Source organism: Pongo pygmaeus, chromosome 1 (genome assembly GCF_028885625.2).
Source record: "Pongo pygmaeus isolate AG05252 chromosome 1, NHGRI_mPonPyg2-v2.0_pri, whole genome shotgun sequence".
Classification (NCBI taxonomy): domain Eukaryota; kingdom Metazoa; phylum Chordata; class Mammalia; order Primates; family Hominidae; genus Pongo; species Pongo pygmaeus.
Genome location: NC_072373.2, coordinates 220,865,428 through 220,880,113, shown reverse-complemented (window position 1 = coordinate 220,880,113; position 14,686 = coordinate 220,865,428). Strand labels below are relative to the sequence as shown.

Here is a 14,686-nt window from a genome sequence, read left to right as displayed (position 1 = left end):
CAGACACAAGCATTTTTAGTAAGAGAGTCAGGAATACGTCTAACATGCGAATGACAAGAAACCCCATGGCCAGAGTGGAGAAAGTAAATTAAGGCGTATTGGCTAGATAGTGTGAACTTTAGAATGACAGTCTAAGGCAAGAGTTTGGAACTTTTGTTGCCATAGACCTCTTTGGCAGTAGCGAAGCCTTAGAATTATGTTTTCAAATGTGAGAAATAAAGTTTTTAGGATTACAAAGGAAACCGACAATATTGAAATACAGTTGTTAAAACATTAAGCTCTTCTGTATTGATGCATGAAATAACAAGATTTAGCAGTTATTCTAATTACCATAATTTCCAAGTAGTGATCAATGAAAAAGATATTTTGTGTCCAGGCACGGTGGCTCACGCCTGTAATCCCAGCACTTTAGGAGGCTGAGATGGGCGGATCACAAGGTCAAGAGATCAAGACCATCCTGGCCAACATGGTGAAACCCCGTCTCTACTAAAAATACAAAAATTAGCTGGCTGTGGTGGCGGGTGCCTGTAGTCCCAGGTACTCGGGAGGCTGAGGCAGGAGAATCATTTGAACCTGGGAGGCAGAGGTAGCAGTGAGCCAAGACAGCAGAGTGAGACTCTGTTTAAAAATAAATAAATAGCCCGGGCGTGGTGGCTCATGCCTGTAATCCCAGCACTTTGGGAGGCCAAGATGGGCGGATCACGAGGTCAGGAGATCAAGACCATCCTGGCTAACACGGTGAAACCCCGTCTCTACTAAAAATACAAAAAAAATTAGCCAGGCGTGGTGGTGGGCGCCTGTAGTCCCAGCTACTCGGGAGGCTGAGGCAGGAGAATGGCGTGAACCCGGGAGGCGGAGCTTGCAGTGAGCTGAGATCGCGCCACTGCACTCCAGCCTGGGTGACAGAGTGAGATTCCGTCTCAAAAAAAAAAAAAAATAAAAAATAAAAAAATAAATAAAAAGATATTTTGCACATGGAAACATCTGTGGTTTCTACTGGGGACAGTCACGGGTACTGGCCAATTCTTCTGTGGTTTATTGCCTTCCTTTATGATTGAAGGATATGCCAGTTTTTAGTTAAAGGTTTGTGAAAATGTAATTTTTTTCCCCATCCAAGCTCAAGGACCCTCTGAATTCTATCCACAGAGTGCTTGTGTCTCTCTGGACCAGATTAAGAACCTTGGGGCCAGGCACAGTGGCTCATGCCTGTAATCCCAGCACTTTGGGAGGCCAAGGCAGGTGGATCACTTAAGTTCAGGAGTTCGAGACTAGCCTAGACAACATGGCAAAACCCTGTCTCTCTACAAATAAGCTGGGTGTGGTGGCGCATGCCTATAGTCTCAGCTACTCAGGAGGCTGAGGCTGGAAGCTTGCTTGAACCTGAGAAGTCGAGGCTCCAGTGAGCCATGATCATGCCACTGCATGACAGAGCGAGACCCTGTCAAAAAAAAAAAAAAAAAAAAAAAAGAATCCTTGGAAGGGAGATTATGTTCTCTCTTGTCTGGGGCAGTAGTGGTAGTAGCTTTAACTTTATTTACAAAGCGCTGAATGTCCTTTGACAAAGTTAATGTTTATGTGGAACCCTAATACCGAAACAGAAGAGATGCTTTCTGACCAGAGAAGGAGAGGGAGGGTGCAGAGGCAGCGGTTACTATGGCTTCTCTGAAGAATCCTATGATACATTTTTAGTTTGTTTTATTAACAAACTCTGATGTAGTATTTACCACATGCCAGGTGCTTTTCTGAATGCTCCAAAAATACTAGTTTGTTTAATCCTCATAACAACCATATATGGAAGGAATTGTTATTCTCACTTGACATATGAGGGAACTGAGGCTCAGAGAGGTTGAGCCTTAGGCTCAAAGCCTCACAGGTGGTAGGAGTTGGAACCCAGGCAGTCCAGCACTGGAGGCCAAGTCCTTAACCTCTATGCAGTGCTGCATCCGCTAGTGTTAGCTTGGAAACAGAGTGTAGGATTTTGAGCAAGAAAGGGGTGTAATAAAGTCAGCATGGCCAGGTGTGGTGGCTCATGCCCGTAATCCCAGCACTTTGGGAGACCAAGGCAGGAGGATCGTTTGAGCTCAGGAGTTCGAGACCAGCCTGAGCAGCATAGTGGGGCCCCGTCTCTACAAAAAAATAAAATAGCTGGATGTGGTACTGCAGGCCTAAAGTCCCAGTTACTCAGGTGGCTTAGGTGGGAGGATCACTTCAGCCCAGGAATTCAAGGCTGCAGTGAGCTATGATTGCACCACTGCTCTCCAGCCTGGGGGACAGACCAAAACCTTGTTTCAAAAAAAAACAAACAAGAAACTGTCAGTCAGTGGCTTAAGAAGTTGCTGTTAGGTGAGAGTAGAATGGATTGGAACAGGGGAGGTGTGAATAGCAGGGAGACCAGTTAAATGGCTGTTGCAGGTTCCAGATCAGAGAGGAGGTGGCCTTTTGTGATCAGGGCAGTGATATTGTAAATAAAAGTTGGGATGAATGTGAAAAACTCTTTGAATAAATAATCAATATGGTTTCATAGTTAACTCAATGTGGGAAGTAATGGAGTCAGACCGTGGAGGACCCTACAGGTAACCAAATGACCCTTCCAGCTCCTGAACTTACACATAGACTTAAAAGTCTCTTTTGGGCTTAATGAATTCATGTTTTGTTTTTAAGTGTGTCTGTGCTCTGTTTTCTTTATCCTTTCTTTTAGGTCGTATTCGGAATAAGCCTGAGGTGGATGAAGCTGCAGTTGATGCCATCCTCTCCCTAAATATTATTTCTGCCAAGTACCTGAAGTCTTCCCACAACTCTAGCAGGTGGGACACCCAGAGCAGTGTGAAGAGTCCACACTTGCGGGCGTTAATTGGTACACCGTTAGGTTCCTTATTCATTAATGATTCCCAGTTTGGATGAAGAAATTAACTCCCTTCTCCCTTCTAGCTTCAAAAATCTCTTTATTTCTTCACCTGCCTGCTGTGCTCTCCAAAAAGAAAGAAAGTGTTGCAGATATTTGTATGTGATCAGTTACTCTTAGAGAATGGAAGTGATCTGTCCCATGTGAGGTTTTAATAGATGTAACAAGTGATAAATGAAAATTGGAGAAAGAAAACTCAGTATATTCCCCAAGGATTTAAAAGTACAAATTAATTACTGCCAAGACTAAATGTTTTCCTGTGAAATGGTTGCTGTGGAGAGAAAAGTTTCTTTCACTCCCAAGTATCATGGAAACGTGCCCTCTGAGATAAAATGAAGCCTCTTGTGTTAAGTCTTTGCTGCTGCTGCTATAGGCTCCATTATCCTTAGTATTTGTTTTTCATTTATGCACAAAAGCGATAAATAATATGAACTCTTATGACCAAGATTGGCTGCCATAAATAATAGATTTTACTGTTTTTTATTTTAAATGTTTCACTTAAAATTATCTTTTACAATCAGGTGATAACAGACAGTTCGTAAAGTACATAGCCATTCTACTTCCCCTTGTAAGACTAGAACTAAACCAGCTGGGATCCTCTTACCTCACTCAGGAAGGGAGTTCTCATTGTCTCAGAGGCTCCGTCTCTATATCCTAGGGGCTGGGAAACAGCATTGTCTCAGAGGCTCCGTCTCTATATCCTAGGGGCTGGGAAACAGGAGCGGCTGCCTCTTCTAATGTGGGCTGAGCACACTGCCTTCCCACCACAGGACTTTGCTGTGCTTCAGTCTGCTCCTGAAAAACTTGTTTACATCCATGGAAGGAGGGAAGGAATAAGACAATAGGTAGAAATGGAATGAAAGGTTTGGACCAGGATTAATTTCTTTCTGTTGTTTTCTTGTATTATAGTTTACCATAGGAAAGAGAAAAAAGAAACAAACTTCTGTTTGCTGGCAAGGGCTGTGGAGAAAGAGGGAAGGAGTGAGAGGGTACATATGTATGTCTGGGGAGGGGGAGTGGCAGAAATAAAGAGGGGTGCTTTGACTATTCCATGTGCAGAATCATGAACAATACTATTTCCCTGAAGTCAGCAGTAATTCTGCATAGCTTTCTGTTTTCTGCCAATGTTCAGCTGGGTTTTACTACCACATTTTCTTTGTAGCTATGAAAAATGTATTGTAAATTTCCCCAGGGTACTTAGTAAAATATACAGTATTGGTTGAAATACTGGTTATTCTAATTTTGCCTCCATTAGAATAACTTTAAGAAGTCCTTTAATTCATGCCTAGCAACAGGTCAGGTGCTACAAGAAGTGAATTTGGCTTTGTTAGAAGCGGCTTATCTTGTGAGTTAGAATGCGTTAATCAAAAAAGGCCGAAGTCAAGAATAACAACAACAACAAAAACACCTTAAATATTTCTGTTCTCATTTAAACTATATAAATCTACATTAATTTATCAAGCTTTTGCTGAAAGGTCATGGCCTTTTCTTTAATTATAAGATCATTTACTGGAGTTCTGATTGGCTTTCTTGCAAAACCACACCCATAATTCATCATCTATGACTTTCAGTTTGGTGGAGCAAGAATTAGAAACCTGCGAAGAAAATCTAAGTTCAAAATCCTTTAAACTTTTTATCATTTATTAACATTAATCATTTAAACATTTTATCATTTTCCCCTTTCTTTTACATTTATCTCACCCAAACTTAACAGTTATTTTTAAACAACTCACCATTATCAACCTTTTGAAAACATTCAACTTAGTTTTCACAGGAACAAAAATTATTTATGTTTTCATATTTCATTGATTTGCCTAATGTTTAATAAAGTTAGATAATAATAATTACAACTGGCATAAACAGATTTGGGACCAGATACTACTGACATTTGATAAGCACTCAACTGTTTGGAGCGAAGTGTCTGGGCAAATGAGACATCATTGTAGTTCAGAATGCTCAAGGAGAACTAGCCATCAATCTGTATATTTTAGGGATATGGAAAACATAGGTTAATATGGTAAGTGGCAAAATGGAGTTTGGTTAAGAGAACTTTCGTTCTGTTTGTCTAAGGTTTAATGTTTAAAGTTGAACTTACCTCCAATTTGGGTATATTATGTGTGTATCTTAGAGGGCTTTGCTAATATATTGATAGTGGAGTATAATTGACAAGGGACCATTATTCCTTTTCTTCCCAGTCCTACATTTATGTTAATGCATTGACGTGGTTTTCCCTTAACTCCACAGCAACTTCCTATTAATTCTCAATACTAAGTCACCACTGAAAGGGGTACCGATGGTGGTGGTCTCCACTTTCCCTCCTATGTCTGGCATTTTCCTTAGTTGGAAGTCTCAGGAGAGGGACCCATGTTATTGTAAGTCCTCTATTGAATTGTGTTCCATGGGATTCTCTGTTAATTGTCTATCCACTTGAATTCACTTTGCTTATCAGCAAATTTTGTCTTTTATATATATATATTTTTTCTGATTCTCTCCCTTTATTTCTTTTGTTTTTTTGCTGCACTAACTAAAGCCTTTTCTATGTTTTTGCAGGCTCTTTCTTGATAAGGATATTCCTAGGTATTTTCTGTTTGCTTTTTTGTACATAGGATTCTAGTTTATCAGAATGCTTTCTGTCTTAATGTTGCTTTGCCATTTTAATTTTGTAGTCCTCTCCCCATGTAAACCTACTGTACCTAGGATAGAGTAGACCCTGTTCTGTACCCTAAGAAGCGTATAGCTTCTTAAATGATTTTTAGAGTTTCAAATTATTTTCTCATTCCATTTGCTAAACTTGTCAATTTTATTCTTAGACCCTTTCAAGTTTTCCTCTTCTACATTACAAAGTAGAATGTTTCTCCCTTCATTTCCTACAGAATCTCAGGTTTTGTTTTCTGTTCTCCTCTTTATCTGTCTTCTCTCTGTCAAAAGCTTGAAGGGTTTATTGCTTTATAAAACCTGAGTCCATTGCAGCCTTGCAAAACTGTTCACTTTCGTCTCTGTTTTGTCCTGTGTGGTAATAGAGACAAATTTGGCTATTTGGATAGCTGAGTCTGTGAGAAATATTTTATATATATATTTTTAACATTTATCTTTCTCCTGTCAGGGCTGCTTGTTTTATCTGTTTATATTCTTCTTTTGGAATAGGAAAAATCCTGGTTTGGTATTAAAGGAAGTTTTTAAAAAAATCTGTCTCATTTAGGGAAGAAAATTTAAGGAAGTGATACATGACAATATAACCTAAAATGTTAAAAAAAAATACAACATAAATGGGCTGGGCTCAGTGGCTCACACCTGTAATCCCAGCACTTTGGGAGGCCGAGGCGGGTGGGTCACGAGGTCAGGAGTTCAAGACCAGCCTGGCCAAGACGGTGAAACCCCATCTCTATTAAAAATACAAAAATTAGCCTGGCATGGTAGTGTGCGCCTGTAATCCCAGCTACTCAGGAGGCTGAGGCAGAGGATCGCTTGAACCCAGGAGGCAGAGGTTGCAGTGAGCCGAGATCGTGCCACTGCACTCCAGCCTGGGCGACAGAGCGAGACTCTGTCTCAAAAAAAAAAATACATAAACATATTTATATGTTTGACTGATGTTACTGATATAATGATTTTATCCCTCACTTTGGACTCCATTCAGTTTACATTTCAGAGATTCTCCTAATGAACTCAAAAGGGTTCATCAGATGTGACCATAATATATAAGAAGGTGGTTTCTGTTTTGTTTTCTTGAGACGGGGTCTTGCTTTGTTGCCCAGGCTAGAGTGTAGTAGCTATACCTGCAGATGCTTTAAAAAAAAAAAAGAAAAAAAATGCGGCTGGACGCGGTGGCTCACACCTGTAATCCCAGCACTTTGGGAGACCGAGGCGGGCGGATCATGAGATCAAGAGATCGAGACCATCCTGGCCAATAAGGTGAAGCCCCGTGTCTACTAAAAATAGAAAAATTAGCTGGGTGTGGTAGCATGTGCCTGTAGTCCCAGCTACTCAGGAGGCTGAGGCAGGAGAATCACTTGAACCTGGGAGGCGGAGGTTGCAGTGAGCCAAGATCGCGCCACTGCACTCCAGCCTGGCAGCAGAGCTAGACTCTGTCTCTAAATTAAATAAATAAATAAATAAATAAATAAATAAATAAAGTGCAGTAGCATGATCATAGCTCACTGCAACCTTGAATTCCTGGGCTCAAGCAGTCCTCCCACCTCAGCCTCCCAAATAGCTGAGACTCTGGACATGTGCCACCATGCCTAACTAATTTAAAATTTTTTTGTAGAGACGGGGTCTCACTATATTGCCCAGGCCTCAAATTCCTGGCCTCAAGTAATCTCCCCACTTTTATCTCCCATAGTGCTGGGATTACAGGTGTGAGCTACCATGACTGACCAGAAGTTGGTTTTTAATTGTTCATAAATAATAAATTCAAAGGAATATATCCTTCAAAGCAGTCACCTTGAAACCTGTTTTTCCTCTGATGCTGCTACTGTTCAGAACATCTTGAGAAATCCATTTGGAATTACTTCTCACCACCTTAGGAGGCATACAGGAAAATATGTCTTGGGATTCAGCCCTGTTTGTAACCCTAAATTCTATTGCCAGCTTGATTAAATTGACATTTCTCCCCAGTCTTGGTTGTATTTCTTACAACCACCTCTCAAGTATTGCCAGTGTAATGGCTCACACCTGTAATACTAGCACGTTCCTGCTAAGGTAGGAAGATCACTTGAGCCCAAGAGTTCAAGACCTGCCTGGGCAATGTAGAACTTGTCTCTACAGAAAAAAAAAAAAAAATTTAATTAGCCGGGTGTGGTGGCTCGTGCTTATATTCCCAGCTACTCAGGAGGCTGAGGTGGGAAGATCACTTGAGCCCAGGAGTTAGATTGTACCAGTGCACTCCAGCCTGGGCAACAGAGCAAGACCCTTGTCTAAAAATAAAATAGGCCAGGCGCAGTGGCTCACACCTGTAATCCCAGCACTTTGGGAGGCCGAGGCAGGTGGATCACCTGAGGTCAGGAGTTCGAGACCAGCCTGGCCAACAAGGTGAAACCCCATCTCTGCTAAAAATAAAAAAATTAGCCAGACTTGGTGGTGGGCGCCTGTAATCCCAGCTACTTGGGAGGCTGAGGCAGGAGAATCACTTAAACCCGGGAGGCGGAAGTTGCAGTGAGCCAAGATCGCACCATTGCACTCCAGCCTGGGCGACAAGAGCGAGACTCTGTCTCAAAAAAATAAATAAATAATTTTTTTAAGTTGAATTACCACCTTTGGTGGGTATTCCAACAGAACTTGCTGCAGCAAGTCCAAAGCAAAAAAAAAAAACAAAAAAAAAAGAAACTTTTTTTGACAAAATAAAAAAAGAAAAATGAAAGAAAAAAATTTTCTCTCAATACAGGAAGACTTTAGTGGAGTCAGAATTTCCTTTGTGTTAACCAGGTTTCTGCAAGTGAAATTTTCTCTTTACGTTAAGTGAAAGCTTAGCCTGAAAACAGAAATGTGAAGAGGCTTTTTTAGACAAATTCAAAACATTTGCCTCAGTTGAAAGAGTCAGTGTCATGAAACCTCAGCAGTGGTCCTGGGAGGTGCCACGTTATGGTTTGGAACTTAATGAAGGCAGCAGCATTGATAGAAATTTCTGTCAAATATCACCAAAGTCATAAATGCCCTCACTCTAAGAAGAGGGGTTTATTTTAACTTTAGCATGGATGTATCCAGCCTCTGAAATGGGACAAATAAGCCCCACCCCTTCTAGGTACTTTGACAAAAACAGGGACACAATAAAAGAGCAGACCTCTGGAGGCTGAGGCAGGAGAATCGCTTGAACCCGGGATGAGGAGGTTGCAGTGAGCCGAGATCACGCCACCGCACTCCAGCCTGGGTGACAAAAGCAAGACTCTGTCTCAAAAAAAAAACAACAGATCTCACAATGATAGAGTCAGTTCTCAAGTGGCATCTGTTGAAGCAGTAGATACCGTCACCCAATAGTAGAATATGTCTTAAACCAAATTAAAAATTTCCTTTACACAGAGTTTTATGGACACATGAAGGGTTTCCTCCTGTGCCCAGGGAGCCCAAGAACTATAGAAAGGCCTTCATTGTCCATCATTTCTGTTCCTGTTTGGGTCACTCGGTGGCTTTGTCTTTGACTTGTTAGTTGTTTCTCTATCTTCTGTGTCTTTGTAGAGAAATTTTCTTGACCCACACTCACTGCGTCAAAGACTAGACATTTGAGAGAGTATTAAGTACTTGAAGAAGACTTAGATCTAGAAGCAGCTACGTTAGTTGATCAGACCTCATACACTGCCACTTGGAAGATGAGGTGTGGTCATGGGGTTCAGTTTCAGAAATGTATTGTTCTCTCTGTTGATCGTTTCTGGAGGAAGAAACATGGGGATGTGTTTAGAGGGAGGATATGCCAGCTACTTGTCATAGGAAGTCTAGAAAAGGCAGCCATAGTGAGGTCGCTATTTGAAAAGGAGTAAGAAGGAATGTATTGGGCAGGAAAGAGTGTGCACAGACTCTTCTAGGTGAATCGGGTGAGCTGTGTTCTATCTGCAGAGAACTAGTGATGGTGGGGCAGACCAGGCATCTTCCCCTCCACTTGTCATAGGGGTCTGAGAAGGGAAACATGGGGCAGAATTGGGAATTGATCTGTAACACTGCTTTTAAACTAAGTGCCGTATTTCACATTAGACTTGCAGAACTGGAAGATTTAATGTCAATTAGAGTTAATGTTGTTTTACCAGTAGAAAAAAACGATATTAGAACAATAACAACAAAACTGTTTGTGGGTATCTATTAAATTAAGTTTCCGTTTGTTATATAAATGTAAGATTAATTTTTCAAATGGCTTTTTTTTTAAAGCTAACAAATGGTATTTGGCTGGCTCTACTGTTAACAATTTATTCTCTTTTACTGAAACATCAGTTAAGAATAACCTTGTATTCTTTTATTTAAAATAAGGCTCTCAGCCGGCACAGTGGCTCACACCTATAATCCCAGCACTTTGGGAGGCCAAGGTGGGCAGATTGCTTGAGGTCAGGAGTTTGAGACCAACCTGGCCAACATGGTGAAACCCCTCCTCTACTAAAAATAGAAAAATTAGCTGGCGTAGTGGTGCGTGCCTATAATCCCAGCTACTCAGGAGGCTGAGTCAAGAGAATTGCTTGAACCCAAGAGGCAGAGGTTGCAGTGAGCTGAGATTGCGCCACTGCACTCCAGCCTGGGTGACAGAGTGAAACTCCGTCTCAAAAATAAAATAAAAAATAAAATAAAATAAAATAATGCTCTCTATACTTAAACTCGTCTACCCAGTTTCTACCATTAATCCCTTCAGATATTTCTGTGGCGTTTCTGAGGCCCAGCAGCACTGGATTGAATGATGTTTAGCCCTCTTGTGATGTGAAGATCGAAGCTGACAAATTACCGAGCATTCACTTCCTGCTGTCATCATTAACTGACAGGAGAGCTTACTCAGTCTTTCTTTCTTCTTTCAGTTACTGTCCATACTGACTTATCCATTTCATCTTAATCCCTTTGATTGACCTTACTATTTTTATGTTTATAGGCAGAGGCAGGCTTGTCAAAACAAAATTAAAAAAAGCACAACTGGCCAGGCGCAGTGGTTCACGCCTGTAATCCCAGCACTTTGGGAGGCCGAGGCGGGCAGATCACCTGAGGTCAGGAGTTCGAGACCAGCCTGACCAACATGGTGAAACCCTGTCTCTACTAAAAATACAAAAATTAGCCAGGCGTGGTGGCAGGCACCTGTAATCCCAGCTACTCGGAAGGCTGAGGCAGGAGAATCACTTGAACCCGGGAGGCAGAGGTTGCAGCGATCCAAGATTGTGCCACTGCACTCCAGCGTGGGCAACAGAGCAAAATTCTGTCTCAAAAAAAAAAAAAGAAAAGCACAACTAAGTGTTCCTTAATGATGGGTGGGGTTGGGAGCAAGAGGATGGGGACCTATCTTTTCCTCCTAGGAGATAAGGGTTCCTCTCTGTTATTAGAGTTTGATAAATTGAAAGTGTCCGTTGGTTGGCATACGGTTCTTTAGGATGATTGACAGTGGCAGTACCTGGACTAACGTGACTTTAGCTTGTTTTGGATGATTCCCTCTTGTCTTTCTGACCTTAGGACCTTCTACCGCTTTGAGGCTGTGTGGGATAGCTCTCTGCATAACTCCCTTCTTCTGAACCGAGTGACACCCTATGGAGAAAAGATCTACATGACCTTGTCAGCCTACCTAGAGGTGAGGAAACTTGGAACTTCAGTTGATGCCAACAGTCAGACCTGAACAATGTGCAGGTTACAGCAGGAAGTGGTCAGCGAAGATTCCACTTGTTTTGTCCTCTTTCTTCCTCCACATCCTTAAGTTTTTCATTTTATTATACTTTGCTAACTCTTCTGATTATATTAGATTCTATTCCTGGGTTCTGTTTACTCAAAAAATCACATGACTTTCATTCCAGCTTCAGCTTTAGTAGCCTAATCACCATTGTTTGAAGAATGTGTGATTTTTAAGAAAATGTCACCTCTTGTTTTTGTAGTTGTGGACAGAGTGTAATAGTGGTTAATAGCCCAGACCCAAGACCCAGCCTGTCGGTTCAAATCCCTGTGCTGCCACGTACTTCCTCTATGTCCTTGGAGAAACTCTCTTTGCCTCAGTTTCCTCACCTATCAGGAGAAACAACATTTACCTCAGATAAAAATAAGTGCATCTCTAAGGAGTACTACCTACTCTTGCACATATTATCCATTGGGTGGCTGTTGAAATAATTGGTGGAGCTGAAATCCTTCAGTTCTCACAACTGGGACTAGCTTTCCAAATACGTTCGTGTATAGACTCTAGTCACAGTACTCTGCCTGCACTTCATCAACACCTACCCTGTCTGCTTTCAGCTGGATCATTGCATCCAGCCGGCTGTCATCACCAAGGATGTGTGCATGGTCTTCTACTCCCGAGATGCCAAGATCTCACCACCACGCTCTCTGCGTAGCCTCTTTGGCAGTGGCTACTCAAAGTCACCAGATTCGTAAGTTTTTCACACAAGTTAGCTTCCAGTTTGTTTGTTCAGTACAACAGAATCATTAGTCCTTAAGTATTCTTGGCTTACTGTCTCACGGTTAGTTTACAGTTTATGAACCATTTTGGTAACTGACACCTGGAATGTACTGACTTGCATGCTGACATTTAATAAAATGTTGATGGATGGATGAGTTATGAGGGAAGGAAGGAAGATTCCATTGTGAACACGTCTAAAACAATTTTGCAAAGACTAAATTTGCAAAGACTTTTAAATGTCATCATTATTATTTCTAACAGAGTACCATTGAAATTTTCTTTTTTTAAGATTTGTTATGCATATTTAAGGCATACAAAATATGTCAGGAATAATACAGTGAAGGCCAGACACAGTGGCTCATGTCTGTAATCCCAGCACGTTGGGAGGCTGAGGACAGAAAATTGCTTAAGCCTAGGAGTTTGAGACCAGCCTGGGCAACACAGACCCCATCTCCACAGAAAATTTTAAAATTACCCAGGTGTGGTGGCACACGCCTGTAGTCCCAGCTACTCAGGAGGCTGAGGTGGGAGGATCACTTGAGCTTGGGAGGTTGAGGTTGCAGTGAGCCGTGATAGAGCCACTGCACTCCAGCCTGGGTGAAACAGTGAGACCCTGTCTCAAAATTAAAAAAAAAGAAAAGAAAGAAAAAGGAAAAAAAAAAGAAACAATTCAATGAATACCTGTGTATCACCGCCCAGCTTAAAAATAAGTGTTACTAATACAATAGAAGATATTATACCTCCTACTACTCACAGTCCCCAGAAGTTGTTGATTATCATTTCATTCTAGTCATTGTTTCTCTCATATTGTCTCTCTTATAGTAAGAAAGGACAAATTTTTAGTTTTCACATTTATATTTTAAATTTTCTAGTTTATCATTCAATTTTATTCACCCTATTGAAATAAAGTGTTTAAAAGATAGAGATGAGGTAGGGTGTGGTGGCTTATGCCTATAATCTCAGCACTTTTTGATGCTTATAATCTCAGCACTTTTTGATGCCAAGGTGGAAGGATCACTTGAGGCCAGGGGTTCAAGACCAGCCTGGGCAACATAGTGAGACCCTTATCTCTACAAAAAAATTTAAAAATTAACCGGGTATAGTGGTGCATGCCTGAAGTCACAACTACTCAGGAGGCTGAGGCAGAAGGATCACATTAGTCCAGGAGTTCGAGGCTGCAGTGAGTTGTGATTGCATCACTGCACTCCAGCCTGGGTGACACAGGGAAACCCTATCTCTAAAAAAATAAAATTGAGATGAAAGCAGATTCCCTAGGAAAAGGTATGCTACTTAAGTTCAAAATAAGAAAAGAGCGGTGACAAATAAGAAATGCCTGTAATTATATTTGAGTCCCTGCAGAGAAGACACTATTTTAAGTAGCAGAGATTGAAATTTTCCTGTTTTTGTGCTGTAAGAGATTAAACAATTGTTTTATTTTCTTCAAATAGGAATCGAGTCACTGGCATTTACGAACTCAGCTTATGCAAAATGTCAGACACAGGTAGTCCAGGTAAGCTCTTGTGGATTGAGGAGGTGATAGTTATCTTTGTGTATGTTTCAAGTATCCTGTATTTAGGCTGGGCACGGTGGCACACACCTGTAATCCCAGCACTTTGGGAGGCCAAGGTGGGTGGATCACCTGCGGTCAGGAGTTTGAGACCAGCCTGGCCAACATGGTGAAACCCTGTCTCTACTAAAAATACAAGAATTAGCCGGGTGTGGTGGCGTGCACCTGTAGTCCTAGCTACTTGGGAGGCTGAGGCAGGAGATTTGCTTTAACCCAGGAGGCAGAGGTTGCAGTGAGCCGAGGTTGTGCCACTGCATTCCAGGCAGGGCAACAGAGTGAGACTCCATCTCAAAAAAAAAAAAAAAAGTAAATAAAAAATATACTGTATTTAAAAACTGGAGAGTCTACCCAAGTAGGATAGATATAAAACCTTTTAGAAACCATGTGTGTTTTACAAGCCAGTTTGGTTGAGGAGGGGTGGTAGGAGTTACCTTTTTCAGAGTTGCAACATTGTTTGGTTTATGATGTACAATTGTATTAAAATTGTATCACAATATCACTAGGCTATGAGTAAAATTGGAGTTAAAAAATTCATGTGGGCTGGGCCCAGTGGCTCATGCCTGTAATCCCAACACTTTGGGAGGCTGAGGTGGGCAGATCATGAGGTCAGGAGTTTGAGACCAGCCTGGCCAATATGGTGAAACCCTGTCTCTCCTAAAAATACAAAAATTAGCCGGGCATGGTGGCATGCACCTGTGGTCCCAGCTACTCAGGAGGCTGAGGCAGAAGAATCACTTGAACCCAGGAGGCGGAGGTTGCAGTGAGCCAAGTTTGTGCCACTGCGCTCCAGCCTGGGTGACAGAGCGAGACTCTGTCTCAAAAAAAAAAAAAAATTCATGTGAATTAGAATGAATTTGGTTTAGAAAACTTCATAATCATTTCTCTCCCCACTTTAGCCCAAAGATGACTTAGCAGTATAACTTTATAGATGCTATCAGACTGCAATTTAAATTTCCCATGTTTTAGAAAGTCAAATTATTGGCCATGCACAGTGGCTCACACCTATAATCCCAGCACTTTGGGAGGCCAAGGCGGGTGGATCACCTGAGTCCAGGAGTTCAAGAGCAGCCTGACCAACATGGTGAAACCCCCCTTTCTACCAAAAATACAAAAATTAGCCAGATGTGGTGGCGCATGCCTGTAATCCCAGCTACTCAGGAGGCTGAGG

At 41.6% G+C, this 14,686-nt stretch overlaps 1 protein-coding gene across 15 annotated transcripts in view; it reads left to right on the top strand.

Moving 5' to 3' along the window:
• KIF1B (kinesin family member 1B) overlaps positions 1-14,686 on the top strand; it is a 174,083-nt gene that overhangs the window by 140,403 nt on the left and 18,994 nt on the right. For all 15 annotated transcript variants that reach the window (XM_054439955.2, XM_054439961.2, XM_054439910.2 and 12 more), the window contains 4 exons: positions 2,699-2,804; positions 11,024-11,138; positions 11,789-11,922; positions 13,400-13,461. In XM_054439955.2, coding sequence (XP_054295930.1) covers positions 2,699-2,804; positions 11,024-11,138; positions 11,789-11,922; positions 13,400-13,461 — 417 coding nt within the window. The remainder of the gene's footprint in view (positions 1-2,698; positions 2,805-11,023; positions 11,139-11,788; positions 11,923-13,399; positions 13,462-14,686) is intronic.